Source organism: Poromitra crassiceps, assembly GCF_964638095.1.
Source record: "Poromitra crassiceps genome assembly, chromosome: 11".
Classification (NCBI taxonomy): domain Eukaryota; kingdom Metazoa; phylum Chordata; class Actinopteri; order Beryciformes; family Melamphaidae; genus Poromitra; species Poromitra crassiceps.
The window spans coordinates 11,708,401-11,729,998 of record NC_139643.1 but is presented as its reverse complement, the minus strand read 5'-3'; the positions used below and the strand labels follow the sequence as shown (position 1 = coordinate 11,729,998).

Sequence of the window (21,598 nt, the reverse complement as noted above, 5' to 3'; positions counted from 1 at the left end):
GTGTGTGAAGATCAATCTGATCCTGCTGACTGCTGAAAAGGAGATCTGTAAGATTCTGATCCAGATTTTAAAATGATGGAAAACTGGACCCAGTTGAATCCTGTCCTGTCCAAGCTTCTGAAATGACTCATTATAGTCACAGGCATAGTCATATCAGTGGAAACTTCACATTCCAGGAAATTAAATTGCATATTTACAGGATTATAAGAGGACTCTTTCATCCGGACTGATGCACTGCACCACGGCGGTTTTAGGATCAGACCAGGGGCGGTTTTAGCATCAGAGCTTTGGGTGGGCTCAGCCCACCCAAAGGTCATGGACCACAGAACCCCTAGGGGGGTCCGGGGGCATGCCCCCCCGGAAGAAAATTTTGTACAGTTTCAAGTAAAAATGGATCAAACTGGCGCACTTTGAGATCAAAATGAAGAGACTAGATCTATGAAGAACTACACACATCAATATCTTCTTTACCGTTCTGTGGTTTTACAGCAATGAAAAAATAATTGTTTCCCTATATATACTATATATATTCTGCATACAGGTTACTATATGGTAGAATTATGCTTGCTTAAATAATACCAAAATCACTTCAGGGGAGTTTCAAGGAAAGTAACATTTTGCTTTGTAGGCAAAACAAAAGTAAAATTAAATCAAAAGGGAACTTCCTAACTTATTGGCTGGAATAATATTCCGACAAGATAATAATATACTGTAAGCACTAAAGCAGGAGTTTGCAGTCAACTAGTTGAAATTAATATGTGGCAGTATTTGTGGGGGTCAAAATCTATGTAGGGTGTACCACCACAAATAGATCAGTGTATGGGAAACACTGACTATTAAATTGTGTGACTAGAAAGACACCAATAAATCTGAGAAAATGTACTTTAATTTTGAACAACAGCACTACAACGGTGGCATTACAAATGGTATTATGAAATTATTGTGTGAAAAAACAAGAATGCCACTTTTTTCATGAACTTTAAGCAGAAAATTAAAAAATAGTTTTAAAGCAAAAATAAATAATAAATAAAGATCATTTTAACATTGGCTCAACCAGCCCATCTTACTGACCACCAGGGGTCCTGGTCCTTAATCCCTTTTTATTACTCCCATGCCACTGGTACTGTACACAAACAAGGCTGTTTAAATATCTGCCTTGCACTCCCTTAGAGCAGGGGTGTCAGACTCATATTAGGTAGAGGGCCGGATTTGTTCAACTGAGACCTCATGGGGGCCGGATTTTTTTTTTACTAAAATCAATTTGACTCATTTACCCATTTACTTCACAAAAGAAATACTGCTCTTTCCATTTCTCTTGAAACTGCCTGCATTCCGTGTCAACCTTTCTCTTTTTCGACAGCATCTTGTTCAGGGGCGGACTGGGATCATAATTCAGGCCGGGCATTAGATACCAAGCAGGCCAGGCCGATACGGGCCGACACGCGTGCCGGCGTCAGAAAAATTTAGGCCGTTTAAAGCTCAATTTGGGCCGTTTGAAGCCAGATGTGGGCCGTTTGAAGCCCAATTTGGGTCGTTTAAAGCCAGATTTGGGCCGTTTGAAGCCCGATTTGGGCCGTTTGAAGCCCAATTTGGGCCGTTTGAAGCCCAATTTGGGCCAAGTCCAATTTTACAATGAGATGCACCCACTTTAATCCTGAATAAAGTAATAAAACCACTAGTAAACCAGTAGGCGGCGCCTGGCCTGCTGTTCAGTGAGTGGCCTGACTGCGGGCACAATTTCTTTTTTTTTTTTTTTTTTTGCAGGCCAGGCCAGGCCAGGCCAGGCCAGGCCACCGGGCATTTGCCCGACGTGCCCGATTATGCAGTCCGCGCCTGATCTTGTTGATTTGTTTTGTTTTTTGGTAGGTAGCTGAATGCGCGATTCAATTCCAGCGTGGCATCATGGCGGCTTTGTTTACACCTGATGACCTACTGACATACTTCCTTGTAGTGCAGGTTAATTAACTTATGAATGAACTCTTAGCTTGCTTATTAGCCACACGTATAGTTCATGATAATGGGGTGCGAATTTAATAATAATAATAATATATATATATATTTTTTAATATTCCAAAACATCTCGCGGGCCGGATGAAACCTGCCCGTGGGCCGGATCCGGCCCGCGGGCCGTATCTCTGACATCCCTGCCTTAGAGGGAAATAACAAGCCTGTAAGAACTTTTATTGAGATACTGAACTAACATCACAGCAAGACATAAGTGATGCCATGCACGCATGTTAAGCTATCGTCATCATCACATCAGACAGGCTGTGTAAAGCAGCCACTTGCGATTCTGAAGGGCTTAATTTCATTCAGATAACAAGGGACCCGTTTGAAAATGTTTGTCACTTATGCCCATATGTTTCTCAAAAAACATCACATCCATTTACACCCGCTTACTGCGAGCTAGCATGACATGGCTGGCTGGTGCCATGGTAGCCTACCTACCTTCCTCCAGTCCACCTGTTTGTCTGGCAGGCAGAGCGACAAGTTATTTTGTTTAGCCTACGACAACGTTACGTGCTAATTTGCATATCAATATGCGCTAATTAAGTAACTACTAACGACTCTGACTGCAATGCTCACCTCAGTTTCATTGATCATGAGTGGGGAGAACGATTGTGTGGACTGTGGAGGACCACTTCGCTGCTGTACTGTGTGTGTGACCTGTGTGAAGCGATGTGGGATTAGGCAGATAGATGGAGGAGGGAGCGCCTGCGCAGCCGCGGTTCTAGAAACTTTTCGGGTGGGCTGAACCCCCCTAAATTTTTGTCTCAGCCCACCCTAAGAACATAGAGGGGGGGGGGGGAAACATGCACACAGCGCATTGAGTGTAGTCAGAAACTGCTACTAATGACCACCATGGATTTGGAGAGGGATTAAAAAAAAAAAAAAAAAAAAAAAAAAAAAAAAAAATTGCCTCTATTTTTTTGGGTGGGCTGAGACTATTTTTGGGTGGGCTAAAGCCCACCCAAAAACGGCCTAGAACCGCCCCTGGATCAGACCATAGGTTGGGCTCAGCCCCCAATGAATATATACAGTATAGTGGACCACAGACCCCGTAGGGGGGTCCCCGGGCATTTTGTATATTTTAAAGTAAAAATGGAACAATCTGGTGCACTTTCAGATCGCAATGAAGACACTATAGATCTATGACAATTCCTTCAATTCAATTCAATTCAATTCAATTCAGTTTTATTTATAGTGTAAAATCACCATGAGACATGGTCCCAAAACACTTGACAGTTAAAGAAGACATCATAAAACAGTACAATACATGATACAGTGCATGATCAAGTTGAAAGAAGTCAAGTACAAGCAGACAGTATGAGAGCTACAGTAGGAACAATAAGTTAAAGTTAAAGGAAAGGGTGTTAAAACACAGGTAATAAATCAATCACAATGAGAGAAATACTAGTAAAATAAAATGAAGTGCACTATCAAATAATATCGCTTGTGAGAATAAAAAATATATATATATAATAATAAAAAATATCGATGGAGCAGCCTCCCTAACTGATCGGGGAAGCTGGTTCCAGAGATATGGAGCACGATAGGAGAATGCTGGTTACATGCTGCCACTCCGACGTGCTGCCACTCCGACGTTCTGCCACTCCGAAATATCGGCACTCAGAAAGGGATCATGTCTATGTTCCCCGGGTTCTATATTCCCCGTTTTTCACGCCAAACCTAACCTCCCCCCATGCCTAAACCTAACCTCCCCCAGACCCTAACCCAAAACCTAACCTCTCCCACCCCCACGCCTAAACCTAAGGTCGGCATTGCGGCTTCTAAGGTGAACGACCGCCAGTCCGAATAATGGAAGTTAACGTTCGGAGTGGCAGGGCTTCGGAAAGGCAGTCAGTAGCCGAGAATGCTCTACTTCCAGTGGATTTCTGGAAAAAAGGAAAGTTATTATTCTACTCCAAGTAGTTTACCCATCAATCAACATATAATTGGAACCAGCTAACATGGAGGTGACTAACATCCTATAACATCCGCAAGTTTTTTTTTATCTCCACCAAGCAAATATCCAACCCAATCGCCAGAATAAAACGTTGGCATTTTACATGTTTGAAAACCAGGGATGTACAATAACGTACCTTTATAGAGCCCTTATACACATATATATATATATATATATATATATATATATATATATATATATATATATATATATATATATATATATATATATATATATATATATATATATAATAATATAATATATATATATAACGTACCTGTATGTTTCTAAAATGAGGCGCGACTTCAACAAATCTAATGGTTTTGGCATTGTGCCAGTAATATCCTATAATCAAATGCATTGTGCCTGTAATATCCTATAATCAAATTGCTGGCGGGTAGTGCTTTCTGTCTGTCTGTCACGTTTTGTGTCACGAAAGTGACGTCGTTCATGACGTCGGCGGGGCCAAAGGCCCCAGCCGACCTATACGACGCCCCCCCCCCCCCCCCCCCCCCCGACGCCCCCACACACACACACACACACACAGACACACAGACACCCCACACACAGACGGCATAGTGCCACCTACTGGCAAACGCAAAAAACAGTGGCCCACGTACCAGGTAGGTGGAAGCTTGAAATATGCAGTGTACATTGTTATCTTTGTATTTTTTAAATTGTGCAAACTAATAAAACCAACTTAACTACCAGGCCAAGCCCAAGCAGCAGCAGCAGCCCAGCTACCAGGCAAAGTCTCAGCGGGGGCCCAGCTACCAGCAACAGCAGCCCAGTCCAAGCTGCAGCAGTAGCCCAGCCCTGGTCGTTTTTAAAATATGTTTTTACTGATAAAGGTGTTCATTGGTCTTGATTACTAAGGCTGCCTTGACACTGTGGTCTTGATGGTGGTTTCCCAACTTTTGCCTATATCTGATTTTTGTGACAGACAAAAGTGAGCAATAATATCTGATAGCCTACCAGTGTTTACTTAAACACTAGCCTAGCTATGTAGTCAGATGCTGTAGCTGCTGTTAGATTAGGGAGTTGGCTGCCAAATGGTCTAGACTGCCCAGCCAGATTGTCACATACTATTTTGAATTCCATGCTGGGTAATGTTGCCATAAGCGGGTTGGTAAACGCCATGTATGTACCAACAACTTGAGTTGTCGTCTTTGTAGAGGTAATGCTTGTGTAGCCTGTTTGACAGTCGTCGGATTAACAAGACTTGAGGGACTTCACTCTCCGCAAGTCATTGCACTAGGCATATTTTTGTGTGAATTGTGCTATGCCTTGCCTAATGCTAGCATGTATTAAAGGGATAGTTCAGATTTTCCGCCAAAACCCTAGCTCCATTGCTCTTACCAGCCAATGATTGGTAGATCGTAGTTTACGAGACTGAAAATTCAGTGAGCCGGTCAGCTTGCACAGACACGAGTGTGACCCCATTGACCTTGTATTGGTTTGTGGCTATCTGGAGCTAGTATGAGGAACAGCACGGATTGTGCTGGGAAAGGAATCTACCAATCAACTAGGGTTGCCACCTTTTGAAGCAGAGGCCCCGCTCCTCTTATGTGCACTATATTTATTAAATGTTTGTGACTGAAAAACTCAACATGAAACACCTCAAATCAGAATGTAGCCTAGAGAGGCACCTCAGCATGGCAGTTAACAAGAAATCTAATCAGTGCCTTGTGCTGTGATTCATTGACATCTAGGTCCTAGTAAATACAAGCAGATAGGAAATCTAATCGATCAGAACATGATGTCCCGTCATAGAAGGGTTTAAAAAGCTGTCATTACCGTACACTAAAATTTAAAATAACTAACCCAACCGAGACGTGTTGCTATTAAACTCACCGAGCTGCTGTTGTTAAAATCACCGCTGCCTGTTCACCAGCCTGCTGCTCCTGGCTCGATTGAAAGCCGGCCCGGTCCTGTTTGCGGTCTGGACTCTTTACTGACTATTTACGAACGCAGCCATTGTATTCCTTTTCACTAGTGTCAGGTTTTAAATGTTTTTCTTTCTTTGCTTTTCTAATAACTGCTGTAGCAGCTGGAGGGAAGTGAAAGGTGATATTGTGAACCTTTATTTTGAAGAGCATCTTTGAATTAGGCCTAAAGAGTGAAAACTTTTCTAGAGAAACAGGAAGTTTTGTAATAATTGTTGCCGTTCAGTTCATTGAGGCTTTTTGTTGTCTTTTAGTTGTTCAATTTAATATAATAAGGGATTAATCACCCAGTTCCATTGTTTTCTCTCTCTCTCCCTTAACAATGTTGTAACATTGTTTGCCCAACAGATGGCGATACAGATCTGTATTTCAAGCCTACATGGATTTTGTAAATGATTTTGTCATCTTCGTCTATATCTAAATCTGCATGATCTCATCTGATCTTTTTTTTGTCTGAAGATCAATCTGATCCTGCTGACTGCTGAAAAGGGGATTATCGAAAATCTGTCAGATTCTGATCCAGATTTTAAAATGATGGAAAACTGGACCCAGTTGAATCCTGTCCTAGTTCTGTCCAAGCTTCTGAAATGACTCAATATAGTCACAGTCATATATAAGATATCAGTGGAAACTTCACATTCCAGGAAATTAAATAGCCTAATTACAGGATTCTAAGAGGACTCTTTCATCCGGACTGATGCACTGCGACAAAAATTGATTAGTGCAAAAGGTCCAAATAATAATAATATGCTTGTGTTGATGTAAATGTAATGGCAAAAATATGACAAGAAAGATGAAATTGTAACTGCTGAGGAAAGCAGATGTTCACCAGGTGCTGCTGGCTGACTGTTTGCTGTCTCCTGTGGGATATACAGACGAGACAGAGGCCATCTTGGTTCCATTAAATGGTCTACTAGTCAGTTCATTTAAATACTTCCTCTGGCTGTGCATTGGTCAAGCATTGCTAAATTGGTTACATATGCTGGTGTTGGTTTGAGCTTTTCCTGCTTTGTCAGGATGGAAAGTTTTGTTATTTGTACATAGATTGAGGAGAACGGGATTATATGAGTTTATCATAATATGGTAATATGGTTTCTTCTATCAGATTGACATAATGCTTCATCCACACTGGATATCACATACACACATGTGCACGCACACACACACACACACACACACACACACACACACACACACACACACACACACACACACACACACACGAACACACACACACGCACGCACGCACAGACACACACACACACACACACACACACACACACACACACACACGTCATGTTCACAACTTTTAGTGAAGGGTCGGTGTTTTATTCTGGTTAAGTCTGTGCTGTCAAGCTGTCAAAGCTAAAAGCTCTCCATTTTCTCTGTGTGGTCTGTTGCTTTCCAGTGCGTAACTCCATGCTGCTAACTCCATATCACATTTGATAAGAGTGAAACAACTGGACAGTGGCAGACATCCTGCCTGCAGGGCCTGTGCCTTTTGATAAAAGACACAAAACCAAAACAAAACTGAAAAACATTCACATCCTACAAGGAAAACAAAACAAAACACACAAAGAAAATGGCTCTGATGTGTTCTCTAATATTTCAGCTAACACTCCTGATGTTGTTGTCGAGAATGAAAATCTCAGAGAGGTGTTTGTTCTTGAGGTTGGCTGTACCTTTGACCACAGCCTAGAGGAGGCCTTTATAACCAAGATGCTAAAATATCAACAGCTGGAGCAGACCATTTCACAGCTGGGCTACAGGTGTAAACTTATAGTTTTCATATTTGGTAGCCTGGGTCATGTCCATAAGCTGGTTGTGAGAGGCTTCCAGATGGCTGGTCTACCTAAGAGAAGGGCCAAACAGTTAGCAAGGTATTGTTCAGTATCTGCTATTATTGGCAGTCGCTCAATATGGAGAAGGCACTGCTTTTTGTACCCATGAAATTGGATACTGTCCCTTATCTTGTATTACAGTATAACTGTATGTCAATCTGCCTTTGTCATCACCCTGTGAGGTATTATATATATCTTCTTTGTATGCATTATTGTGGTCGCCAATTAGGCACTCTTGTATCTGACCAACTCCCAGCATCTGATTGCATTACTAGTGTGTATGTCCTTTGTACTCTGTATCTATGTGGACATAAATAAATCATTTAAATGTGTGTGTGTGTGTGTGTGTGTGTGTGTGTGTGTGTGTGTGTGTGTGTGTGTGTGTGTGTGTGTGTGTGTGTGTGTGTGTGTGAGTGTGTGTGTGTGTGTGTGTGTGTGTGTGTGTGTAAAGTTATAGCCTAACATTGATCAAAATGATCAGATGAGTCATAGTAGTAGTAGTCGTGATATAAATTTGTGGAACAATGCCGCCCCCGTCTGGCGGAGTCAGGCTAGGTATTTTACCCTTCTGAAACAGAATCAAGTGTCATCTCATGGATGAAAATATGCATGCACTGTTAGTAGCCTAGTCCCTCTGCTACTGGTGACACTGTCAAACCAGTACAAAATTGAGTACTGTAGGCCTACTGTAATTGAGTAACTCCCACACATATATCACAAGTCATTAGCAATCGCTAACATTAGCACTCAGTGTCTTTGTGCATCTTCTTTAAAGGCTTTTACTAAACTGATTCTGGGTGTAACATTGCCCAGCGTGGTATTCAAGATGCCTAAATGATGTTGTCGACATCTGACCCGACATTTTGCTTAAAACTGAAAGAGAAAACTATAGCAAAAGGAGGGTTATCAGATAACCCTCCTTCTGAATATAACATTACAGAATAAAAAATGGAGTGATAGAGTTGCAATTAGTGCCTCCTGAGTCCTGACTCTAGATTTATTTTAACGTTTTATTTTCATGATTCATGATTTCATGATGATCAGTTTTATTTGTGTCATGCACCATATGGTGCCCAGCCCGTAGAGGCTTACAAGACACAAATCATTCAAGTTCAATACAAATTAACAAGCAAGTTACAAAAAGTGAATCCATACATGTACAAAACAAGACAGTCATATATTGATAAACAACCACCATTTCTCAATGTCAAGAATCCTTCTTCGGCAGGACCTGTCCTTCGTAGTCACCTCCTAACTTTGTAGGCAAGAGTCCTTCCTCACATTAGAAGAGCAAACATTTTGAACAGGCTAGCGTCTAGCGATAGGGTGACCAGATGTCCCACTTTGTGTGGGACTGCACATCATTTTCATGCCTTTGTCCCACATATTGAGATGATGTCCCACATTTTGGTGCATTTTGGTTGGGCTCTGGTTTTCCAGGACCCAACCACTGAGAGAGAGAGAGAGAGAGAAAGAGAGCGACAGAGAGAGAGACAGAGTCATTACAATTTATCCAGCTGCTGATGCATAAAATAAAATGCGAATTATTTCAATTTTATTTAATACAACCGATACACATAGAGACAAACCAATAGAGACCAAGAAAGAATAGACAAAAACAACACAGAATCAAAAATTATCTCTAGCCCAGTATCTTATGGAAAGAAAGGAAAGTGAAAAAAGTAGTTATTATTCTACAGTTTACCCATCAATCAACATATAATTGGAACCAGCTAACATGGAGGTGTCTAACACCGCATTTTTTTTTAATCTCCACCAAGCAAATATCCAACCCAATCGCCAGAATAAAACGTTGGCATTTTACATGTTTGAAAAGCAGGGATGTACAATAACGTACCTTTATAGAGCCCTTATACAGCTGTCCACATCGTGTAGGCAAAAAGCCATGAGCCCAGCATTGACAGACACTGAGAACTGTGTAAAAGCCCCGCTGTCAGGACTGCTCTGTGCCCATCTGCGACACACAGTTAGATTTTAGTTTTAAAATGCAGTTCTCAGCTTATCGCCTAGTGATAAGCAATGTTATGCATCGCAATTAACGTTGGTTAATGGGATACGACGTACGTCTTACAGACCCATACGCACTGGCGCTGTCAATGGATAAAAGACAAGAAGAATTGGCCAAGCCTAGACTGGCCAGCAATACATAGCGTAGATAATTATTCTGTAACTTGCAAAGATATATTGTTATGTTGATAATGCACACAACTCAATAATGACATTATGTAACTTTACTTGGTTGTTAACTAATCGAGCGATGTGACTGAGCAGCCTACAGCTACAGGCAGCTTACCTGATTATGAAATGAGCACTACAAAGTCGGGGCATTTTTAATGATGTCCTCGTTCCAATCAGTTCAACTCAATAATGACATTATTTAACGTTACTTGGTTGTTAACTAACTGAGCGATGTGGCTGTTACTAGCAGCCTACAGCTACAGCTTACCTAATATGAAATGAGCGAGCACTGCAAAGTCGGGCATTTTTAATGATTTCCTCTTTCGGCTTGCAACCAAAGACACCTACGGTTAGCATTAAAAGCAGTATGAGTTGACGGGATTCGGTAAAACTTTAGTCCTTGCTTTGTTGATAGTGTAACAGACTGTTCAGTGTTGTGTTGTGTTCTATTGCGTGTGTATGGGAGGCTGTGTATGTTCCCTCGAGTTGCTGTAGAACAGGATATGTGGGGAGAATTAGGTGAAGCTTGTTATAACGTTACAGCCTGGCTCTATCGTTTATTATTTTATTAACCAAGTGTGAATAGGCGGACCCGAATACTCTGCTACAATAGCTTTCCGATTCTGGCATCGCACTGCACAACACGAAGACATGTCTAGCTCGTCTAGTTTTCCAGCCACTGGAAAACTACTTGCCAGGGCTGCGCAGAGTCTGTCTTTCTGCCTCCGTCATGCGCATCGACGCTGCATGATGTCAGTGTGACGTAGTCGTATAAGGGGTCTATACCATGGTCTGGGTGAATACTCGATTCTGATTGGCTGCAAGGTGTCCATTAATTTGTGATAATGTTCAGTGATAATGTAACCTTGCTTGCAAGATGGATAACCTCGCGAGATCAAAAGAGATTCTCTCTCGACGTAATCCATCTTGTCATGCACAGGCAGTTAAGATGATTGGCTTAGAAACCCGAACCATGGCCGGCTCGACGAATCAGCGGCAGCCTTAGGCGGGCGTTTTGTGTGACGCACATGGTCTTTGTAGTTCTTTTCACTCGTCAACATGGCTGCCGCCGCGGAAGTGACAGGCAGTCTGAATGAAATTGAATGTAACGTTCCCAATTCTATGTATTAAATTCTAAAAAACGACCCTCAACATTTGGGAAGGCTAAGCCACACAACTAGTTCGTTATAATCGAACGTCATGCTTCGAAGGCGACTTTACGACGATGAGGATGGTGAGGACTCAATCACTCTTAAGGCCTAAACATGGTCGTCCGTCAGAGCCTCGCCCCGCCCTCCCCGTGTGACGGCGGGTGGAGCGCCGTCCTACGGGGAGGGGCCGCCGTCGGCTGACGGGGGCTGCTCGAAAATGTGACTTCACGGCGACGATACGTGCGTGACGACAGCTGCAGGAGAGTTGTGATTGGCCGTTGCCCTGGCTCTTCGTCGTAAAGTCGCCTTTCAAAGCATGATGTTAGATTATAACAACTAGTTGTGTGGCTTAGCCTTCCCAAATGTTGAGGGTCGTTTTTTAGAATTTAATACATAGAATTGGGAACGTTACATTCAATTTCATTCAGACTGCCTGGCACACAATCTCCGCCATTTTCACACGGAGCTTCCGCGGCCGCGGGGGGGGGGAGCGGGGGCGTAGTGGCGTCCGAGCATGTGGGGCTCGCTGGCGCCGCCAGACGGCGAGACGGCTCCAATTCGAGGTGGACGGACGACCATGTTTAGGCCTTTACAGGCACAGGCACCTTCCTCCGGTCGCAAACGTGACGTCAGAGGCATGGCGATCTGATTGGTTGAAGTTAACACGCACCAGCGGTGATAGACAGATGGGTCATCCAATCACCTGCCAAGTAGCTTGGAAACAGTGCCCGCCTCCGTCAGCGGGTTGGATTACTGCATTGCCAGATGGACTGGTTTAGTGAAATGTAATGTGAAGCTAACCTGTCCATCTGGCAGCGTCAGGTTAGTGATAATGTACACCTAACAAAATGGTCTGTTCATTGTTCATATCAATGCGCCAGGATCACGACAGAGCCGTTTGAGCTCTATACCACCGTTAAGGGTTAATATGGCACTTTTATAAGTTTAGAAAAAAAATTAGTCGGTCAAAGTAACTATTTAGATTACCCCTGTGTCCTCTTGTTGTGATTGTTTCTCTATTTCAGTTCTGTAATTTTGTAACGTTTATACATGTTTTACTGTAACAGTTTAGACATGTTTTACTGTAACAGGGCACCCTTGAAAATGTTACAAAAGTCTTTAAGACTAGCCCTGGCTGCACTTGCGTCTGAACAGAGGGTTATTAGAGTTAGAATAAAGGCTTTTTATTCATAAGAAGAGTTGCCTTGGACTTTTTTTTCTACTTTCTTATGGACTTTCCCCCTTTGAGTTCCAAAGAGCACCTTCTTTTTTAAATTTATCAACTTTGATCCAGAGCGTCGTAGCCCTCTCTTATATTATCTTCTTTCAGAGGGTTATTAATGTTTACTTTCATCTATCCAATGTAGAGCGAATAAAATTGGCATAAGTTCACCTGTGTATACAGGTACGTAACATACAAAATAAAACAACCCGTACTATCTTAATTTTATGTAGAATGCAGAGGACATGTAACTGTTTAGTTAAACTTGCATTCCAGGAATATTGTGCTCTAAAGATGACGTTAGTGGCTCGAGACTGTTTCGTCCTGAAACCCACATAGGTTGTGCCAGGCTATGTGGGATTCGAAACAACGCATCCGAGATAGAAAACGTTATGAATATAGCCACGTTATAAACAACAACCTAACACTGGTGATCCGTATGGAAACAGTGTTACTCAAAATGGTTAAAAGTTCTATCAATTTGGTCATTTAGTGGCGTTTTACTGCCATGTAAGATAACTAACTAGCGGCTAACATTAGCCACAGTAGGCATTACCCATGAAAGCATTGCTCTTAAACGGCTCGCGCCGCGTGAACTACAGTAATAATCAATGGGGGAAAAAAATATTTTTCACATGAGTGGGGCGTGTGCTAAACCCACCGTGACGTCACGATGTATCTACCAAATATCCCATTCATTTGAGGGCACAAAAAAAAGCAGTGTTCAACCCATAGAGGGAACTTATGCTGCTGAAAATGATACAAATGGTACAATGGTAACAGTTTGGTCTCAAATGTGGAAATTTTGACCAGAATTCTTCACACACCACCCCCAAAGTCATATTGGTTAAAAGCTGAAAAAAAGTGTTTTGGGGGTAAGTTACACTTTAATGTTCAACTCTGGGCCATACAATGGGCTACTTTTTCCCATTCTCTGACTTCTCTGAATTTTTTTTGTAAATATACATATTTTGCCTATATCTCTCACGTAGTAGTAGTAGTTTATTCAAGAACATATTGCATCGAGTTCACACTAGATGAATTTCATATCCTTTACATTATAAATGTTAAACCACACAAACACAAAACATCCTTAAAAAAAGGGGTTAGAATATAAAATTGTTACTTTTCATTCATAAGTCTGCTCAGGTAGGGGATGGTGGAGTTCCTAGTGCTCATCCTGCGTAGTAGGATGTGTTCACTTACGGCCCGGCCACATCTACGCGTCGTTTGACGCGGGCTGAAGCTGCTGCACATCCACTTTGTATTGGAACATGCTGCTCGCGTCGCTTGGTCTCCCAGCATGCTTTGCGAGGCGTCGAGCAGCATGTTCCAATACAAAGTGGATGGGCAGCAGCTTCAGCCCGCGTCAAACGACGCGTAGATGTGGCCGGGCCGTGACGGTACGTGCACATCTACAATGGCAAATTCGCTTTTCCGCTGTGTCGCAGCGTTTTGTGGGCGTGGAAACCAGCTTCCAGCTTGGAGCTGTAGCCTGTAGAAACGTTGTACACAGGAGGGTGGGGGGAGGAAATGTGTAGGAAGAGCTGTCATTGGGTAGCTTCAACGAAAGGTCCCGCCCTAGTCCCGCCCCGCGAGCGTGAAGCCGCTCGGAGACAAGCCGCCTCTAGTCTGCGACAGTGAAACGCTGTGGGCGGTTCCAGCGGCAGGGGGCGCGAGGCAAATGGACCAATCAGACACGGAAATAGAGCAAGACAGCCTATCAAGATGCAGCGTCAAAGCGGCTTCCACAGGAGGCAAGCTGCCGAGCGTTTCATGATGTGCACGTACCGTTATAGGCTTGCAAATTCACTGCATTTCTGCTTGAACGTAGGCCTTGTTGTTTCATTATGGACAATAATCTAAAATTATTGGTTGAGGCGATAGCTGGCATTAAAACTTTGATTTATGATTTTTCTTGTTGTTGCTTTCTTAACACGTCTGCAAACCTTTTTTGTTTCGGTGGAGATCTTTTTGGCTTTGTTTTCCTCTGACGGCCACCAGGTGTCTCTATTGCCCCACTTTGAGCAGCAAAGCAAACTTTTCCTGGTGTAGGAAGGAGGGATCACTGAAGCGTGTGAAGACAAGACACACCGACGGAGTGTTCACTTTGGGACGAACTTAAAACACCTTCATCTCAGGAGCACAGTAGGATAAATGTAGGCCTAACAGTAACATGAAGGAAACGTGCGTGTGTGCGTGTGTGTGCGCAGCATGTGGGAATGGATGTACCGTCTCCAGGTAGTCAGAAAAGTGGACTAACCGTCTTACCGCTGGATAACTCTTTGCACCTCTCCCCCAAAGGACCTAACGTTACCTTTTCTCACCGTCCAACTCCACCTTTTTTTGGCCGAAATGTCGGAGGATAACGCGGATATTCCCAAAGAACTGCTCGGTAAGAAAACGTCACTCTGGGTTGTTTTTTCCTAACCTAATTTACCAACTGTTGTAATCCTAAGATTTTAGTAAAACATCACAGACATACGGCGCCCCGTTCACTTAGTGAGGAAACACTGGTGCTTTAAGTTCCTACACAGTAATGATGATATCTACAATACTGAGTAATCTGACTAAACTCACTTCAGTAGGCTAATTGACTTAAGTCATCTAGGAATATAACTCACTACTGATACGCTGTAAGTCCCTACACTAATGTTAACAATAGTGTATAGACTATATCTATATAGACTATCTTAGTAGACTATCTTACTATATAGATTTTAAACTACATGAATATTATAGTGGTTTTGCCTGGTGGTTTTATTATGTAGCTGTTTATTATTGGTCGAACTGTCAATATCTATAAGGCAAACTGCTACAATTATGTGTCATTTTCTGCTACTTATTTGTAGTTGTAGTTAATTTAGGACCGACAGTAATTGGTATTTACATGCCCTGAGGCTCTACCTGAGAGAGTTTTTCACCCACTTCCTTATCTGAAGTGTGTGTGTGTGTGTGTGTGTGTGTGTGTGTGTGTGTGTGTGGGGAAGGGGGGGGGGGCTTTGGGAGCTGAGGGGTGTGTCTTGTGAAATTCCTTTGGATTGTGAGATACTATCGACTCAAACCGAGACTTCTCATGTGTGTGTGTGTGTGTGTGTGAGTGAGAGAGAGAGAGAGAGAGAGAGAGAGAGGGAGAGAGGGAGAGAGGGAGGGAGAGAGGGAGGGAGGGAGGAAGAAGTATTTTCCTTTTGGGTTTTACTTTAGTAAAGGGACAGTTCACCCCAAAATCAAAACAACATATTTTCCCTCTCACCTGCTGTAGTGCTATTCCATCTATAGGTGGTTTTGGCGTGATATCGGCCGTAGAGTCTTCTCTCCAATACAATGGAACTGGACGGCACTCGGCTAAAAAATAAATTTGAAAAGCTCAACAGCAATGTGACTTTCCCAGAAATCAGGACCTAGTTAGCAAAAGTCAATTGGAAAATGAGCCTACTTCTGACTTGATTGATGACCTCAGTAAACACTTTCCTAATGACTTTATGTCTCAATCACTAGTTTCAAGTCTTCTTCAAAACAGCAGGATGTTCATTTAGTCAATGATGGTCCCGTTTAGTCAAATAGATGATAAAACAGAGCATGCTTTGGGGTGTGATTGACAGGTTGCCTGTCCAGTGATCATGCAGCTCGCCGATGACGGTCCGATAGCAGGCGGTGCTGCGGCTCTGTGGGAAACCCCTGGTCTCACGCTAGCTGCTTCTAGGTCTGTGGGAAACCCCTGGTCTCACGCTAGCTGCTTCTAGCTCTGTGGGAAACCCCTGGTCTCATGCTAGCTGCTTCTAGCTCTGTGGGAAACCCCTGGTCTCACGCTAGCTGCTTCTAGGTCTGTGGGAAACCCCTGGTCTCACGCTAGCTGCTTCTAGCTCTGTGGGAAACCCCTGGTCTCACGCTAGCTGCTTCTAGGTCTGTGAGAAACCCCTGGTCTCACGCTAGCTGCTTCTAGGTCTGTGGGAAACCCCTGGTCTCACGCTAGCTGCTTCTATCTGTGAGAAACCCCTGGTCTCACGCTAACTGCTTCTATCTGTGAGAAACCCCTGGTCTCACGCTAGCTGCTTCTAGGTCTGTGAGAAACCCCTGGTCTCACGCTAGCTGCTTCTAGGTCTGTGAGAAACCCCTGGTCTCACGCTAGCTGCTTCTATCTGTGAGAAACCCCTGGTCTCACGCTAACTGCTTCTATCTGTGAGAAACCCCTGGTCTCACGCTAGCTGCTTCTCTCTGTGAGAAACCATTGGTCTCACGCTAGCTGCTTCTAGCTCTGTGGGAAACCCCTGGTCTCATGCTAGCTGCTTCTAGCTCTGTGGGAAACCCCTGGTCTCACACTAGCTGCTTCTATCTGTGAGAAACCCCTGGTCTCACGCTAGCTGCTTCTGGCTCTGTGGGAAACCCTTGGTCTCATGCTAGCTGCTTCACTCTGTGGGAAACCCCTGGTCTCATGCTAGCTGCTTTGCTCTGTGGGAAACCCCTGGTCTCACGCTAGCTGCTTCACTCTGTGGGAAACCCCTGGTCTCACACTAGCTGCTTCTCTCTGTGGGAAACCCCTGGTCTCACACTAGCTGCTTCTCTCTGTGGGAAACCCCTGGTCTCACACTAGCTGCTTCTAGCTCTGTGGGAAACCCCTGGTCTCACGCTAGCTGCTTCTGGCTCTGTGGGAAACCCCTGGTCTCACGCTAGCTGCTTCTAGCTCTGTGGGAAACCCCTGGTCTCATGCTAGGCGCTTCTCTCTGTGGGAAACCCCTGGTCTCATGCTAGCTGCTTTGCTCTGTGGGAAACCCCTGGTCTAACACTAGCTGCTTCGCTCTGTGGGAAACCCCTGGTCTCACGCTAGCTGCTTCTAGCTCTGTGGGAAACCCCTGGTCTCACGCTAGCTGCTTCTAGCTCTGTGAGAAACCCCTGGTCTCATGCTAGCTGCTTCTAGCTCTGTGAGAAACCCCTGGTCTAACACTAGCTGCTTCGCTCTGTGAGAAACCCCTGGTCTCCCGCTAGCTGCTTCACTCTGTGGGAAACCCCTGGTCTCACGCTAGCTGCTTCTAGCTCTGTGGGAAACCCCTGGTCTCACGCTAACTGCTTCGCTCTGTGGGAAACCCCTGGTCTCACGCTAGCTGCTTCACTCTGTGGGAAACCCTTGGTCTCACGCTAGCTGCTTCTAGCTCTGTGGGAAACCCTTGGTATCACGCTAGCTGCTTCGCTCTGTGGGAAACCCCTGGTCTCACGCTAGCTGCTTCACTCTGTGGGAAACCCCTGGTCTCACGCTAGCTGCTTCTAGCTCTGTGGGAAACCCCTGGTCTCCCGCTAGCTGCTTCTAGCTCTGTGAGAAACCCCTGGTCTCCCGCTAGCTGCTTCACTCTGTGGGAAACCCCTGGTCTCACGCTAGCTGCTTCACTCTGTGGGAAACCCCTGGTCTCACGCTAGCTGCTTCACTCTGTGGGAAACCCTTGGTCTCACGCTAGCTGCTTCTAGCTCTGTGGGAAACCCTTGGTCTCACGCTAGCTGCTTCTAGCTCTGTGGGAAACCCCTGGTCTCACACTAGCTGCTTCTAGCTCTGTGGGAAACCCCTGGTCACACGCTAGCTGCTTCTAGCTCTGTGGGAAACCCCTGGTCTCACGCTAGCTGCTTCTGGCTCTGTGGGAAACCCCTGGTCTCACGCTAGCTGCTTCTAGCTCTGTGGGAAACCCCTGGTCTCACGCTAACTGCTTCGCTCTGTGGGAAACCCCTGGTCTCACGCTAGCTGCTTCACTCTGTGGGAAACCCTTGGTCTCACGCTAGCTGCTTCTAGCTCTGTGGGAAACCCCTGGTCACACGCTAGCTGCTTCTAGCTCTGTGGGAAACCCCTGGTCTCACGCTAGCTGCTTCTAGCTCTGTGGGAAACCCCTGGTCTCACGCTAGCTGCTTCTGGCTCTGTGGGAAACCCCTGGTCTCACGCTAGCTGCTTCTAGCTCTGTGGGAAACCCCTGGTCTCACGCTAGCTGCTTCTGGCTCTGTGGGAAACCCCTGGTCTCACACTAGCTGCTTCTCTCTGTGGGAAACCCCTGGTCTCACGCTAGCTGCTTCGCTCTGTGGGAAACCCCTGGTCTCACACTAGCTGCTTCTGGCTCTGTGGGAAACCCCTGGTCTCACGCTAGCTGCTTCTGGCTCTGTGGGAAACCCCTGGTCTCACGCTAGCTGCTTCTGGCTCTGTGGGAAACCCCTGGTCTCACGCTAGCTGCTTCTAGCTCTGTGGGAAACCCCTGGTCTCACACTAGCTGCTTCTAGCTCTGTGGGAAACCCCTGGTCTCACGCTAGCTGCTTCTGGCTCTGTGGGAAACGCCTGGTCTCACACTAGCTGCTTCTCTCTGTGGGAAACCCCTGGTCTCACACTAGCTGCTTCTAGCTCTGTGGGAAACCCCTGGTCTCACGCTAGCTGCTTCTCTCTGTGGGAAACCCCTGGTCTCACGCTAGCTGCTTCTCTCTGTGGGAAATCCCTGGTCTCACACTAGCTGCTTCTCTCTGTGGGAAACCCCTGGTCTCACGCTAGCTGCTTCTCTCTGTGGGAAACCCCTGGTCTCACGCTAGCTGCTTCTCTCTGTGGGAAACCCCTGGTCTCACACTAGCTGCTTCTCTCTGTGGGAAACCCCTGGTCTCACGCTAGCTGCTTCTCTCTGTGGGAAATCCCTGGTCTCACACTAGCTGCTTCGCTCTGTGGGAAACCCCTGGTCTCACACTAGCTGCTTCTGGCTCTGTGGGAAACCCCTGGTCTCACGCTAGCTGCTTCTCTCTGTGGGAAACCCCTGGTCTCACGCTAGCTGCTTCTCTCTGTGGGAAACCCCTGGTCTCACACTAGCTGCTTCTGGCTCTGTGGGAAACCCCTGGTCTCACGCTAGCTGCTTCTCTCTGTGAGAAATCCCTGGTCTCACGCTAGCTGCTTCTCTCTGTGAGAAATCCCTGGTCTCACGCTAGCTGCTTCTCTCTGTGAGAAATCCCTGGTCTCACACTAGCTGCTTCTCTCTGTGGGAAACCCCTGGTCTCACACTAGCTGCTTCTCTCTGTGGGAAACCCCTGGTCTCACACTAGCTGCTTCTGGCTCTGTGGGAAACCCCTGGTCTCACGCTAGCTGCTTCTCTCTGTGAGAAATCCCTGGTCTCACACTAGCTGCTTCTGGCTCTGTGGGAAACCCCTGGTCTCACGCTAGCTGCTTCTCTCTGTGAGAAATCCCTGGTCTCACGCTAGCTGCTTCTCTCTGTGGGAAACCCCTGGTCTCACACTAGCTGCTTCTCTCTGTGGGAAACCCCTGGTCTCACACTAGCTGCTTCTAGCTCTGTGGGAAACCCCTGGTCTCACGCTAGCTGCTTCTCTCTGTGGGAAACCCCTGGTCTCACACTAGCTGCTTCTCTCTGTGGGAAACCCCTGGTCTCACGCTAGCTGCTTCTCTCTGTGGGAAACCCCTGGTCTCACACTAGCTGCTTCTCTCTGTGGGAAACCCCTGGTCTCACACTAGCTGCTTCTCTCTGTGGGAAATCCCTGGTCTCACGCTAGCTGCTTCTCTCTGTGGGAAACCCCTGGTCTCACGCTAGCTGCTTCTGGCTCCAGAAAAACAAGATGGTAACGGTCAAAATGCCAAAATATAGGCTTCCAAACAGGAGTCCAGAAACAAATGGGTGACATCACGGAGCTACCTCCATATCTTTATATAGTCTATGGCAGGGCTTTTCAAAGTGTGGGACAGTGAGCCTCCCCTCAAGAGAACATATAGACAGCTGCACTCCCTGCCCCCCCCCCCCCCCCCCCATGATTATTGCCATTATTACTATTATTGTCGTATGTTCCACTCGGGCATACAAACAAGTTCCAAAAAATGTTGTAAACATCTCTATCCTATATTCTTTATCCTTCCTTTTTCAAACATCTTCTTTTAAACATTTGATCCACTCTGAAGAAATGTAATCTTTTTGAACACATCTTTATTATAACTAGCAGGATACCGTCCCGTGCACGTGCTGCAGTGTATGGAGTGTAAAAGTTGTGTTCTCTTGAGTCTGCACGTTCAAACCGTATGCACTGTGTGCTGCAGACAGACAGTAGCTCGCCAACAGATAGAAAAACATGAGCATATACAGTATGTGTTTGATGTACATACAAATACCTGCCGCCATCGGATTTGTGAAACCCACATTAAAAATAAATCACCATTTGGTTCTCCCTGGACCTGCAGGTTTCTCCTCTGACAGCTCACCTCACTCACCTCAACAGGCAGCCAGACTGCGGGAGCTCCGCCCCCTCATCGGCCGATAGCGATATGATTGGCCATATGGTGCAGCATCCCTAACCCTGTGCTGCTGATGGCAGGCCAGCCTGTAGACAGTGTGTTGTCTGTGTGGCCGGGTCATGTGACTGAGCCACCTAATGCGACCAATCGGCAACATGTGAGAGGCGTGAGAACAGGGTTTTACTGTGACCACCATGTCCTCTGCTCCAGTCACAAGTCACTGTCAAGTCTAAATATACATTACCAAGTCATGATTCATGTCATGACCGGAAGCAAACCCAGGCAATCATTTGATCCCTTTTGAAGGAAAATGGCTTGTCGTCAATTTAGATTCATTGCTGTGCTGTTTCTGCCTGCAGTCCTGCTTTGAATTGCTGTAGGTGGCGCTCTTTCTTGAACTGGATACAGGCTGGATCACTGTTGAGTTCAGTCTGTGTTCAAGTAGCAGACGACTTACTGTCAGCATCAGCGGGCAGGAAGCCGTGTGTGTGTGTGTGTGTGTGTGTGTGTGTGTGTGTGTGTGTGTGTGTGTGTCTGTGACTGTGTGGGACTCAGACACACGGCCATGTGTTTGTCATCAGTCTGCTACTCTGCTCTGTGCTGTCATGGTTTCATCCACTTCACTCATCATGTGACCGACAGCATGATGTCATCAACGAGGGCCTCTCTCTCTCACACACACACACACACACACACACACACACACACACGCACGCACGCACATCCTGCTTCTTCCTTGCAATTTATTTTGATTTATGTGGTGTGAAGTTGTGAAGTTGTGTCTTTAATTACTGACGCGCCCAAGTCTCGAGTCGCAAAGCAGCACCAGCATGGACATGGATGTGTGACTGTGTGTCTAGTCACTTTGGTCAAAAAGTTACAGCTAAAACGGTGGATAAACAGTGCATTTCCTATAAGTCCTTAATAATAAAGGTCCTTCCAGCCTTGCTGTCTGAAGCTGGTATCATTTGAAGAGCAGCTTTGCTGTATCCTGATGATGCACTAATGTTCCTGTTGTTGTCCTCTGCAGAGA

The 21,598-nt window shown here is 45.4% G+C and overlaps 1 protein-coding gene across 2 annotated transcripts in view; it reads left to right on the top strand.

The window, feature by feature from the left end:
- The first annotated feature begins 14,527 nt into the window (after window positions 1–14,527).
- The window catches only part of carmil1 (capping protein regulator and myosin 1 linker 1), a 96,526-nt gene continuing 89,455 nt past the window's right edge, over window positions 14,528–21,598 (top strand). For both annotated transcript variants that reach the window (XM_083646263.1, XM_083646262.1), the window contains exons 1-2: window positions 14,528–14,721; window positions 21,596–21,598. The exon at window positions 21,596–21,598 is cut by the window's right edge and continues 95 nt beyond it. In XM_083646263.1, the coding sequence (XP_083502389.1) occupies window positions 14,682–14,721; window positions 21,596–21,598 (43 nt within the window). In that variant the 5' untranslated portion in view covers window positions 14,528–14,681. The remainder of the gene's footprint in view (window positions 14,722–21,595) is intronic.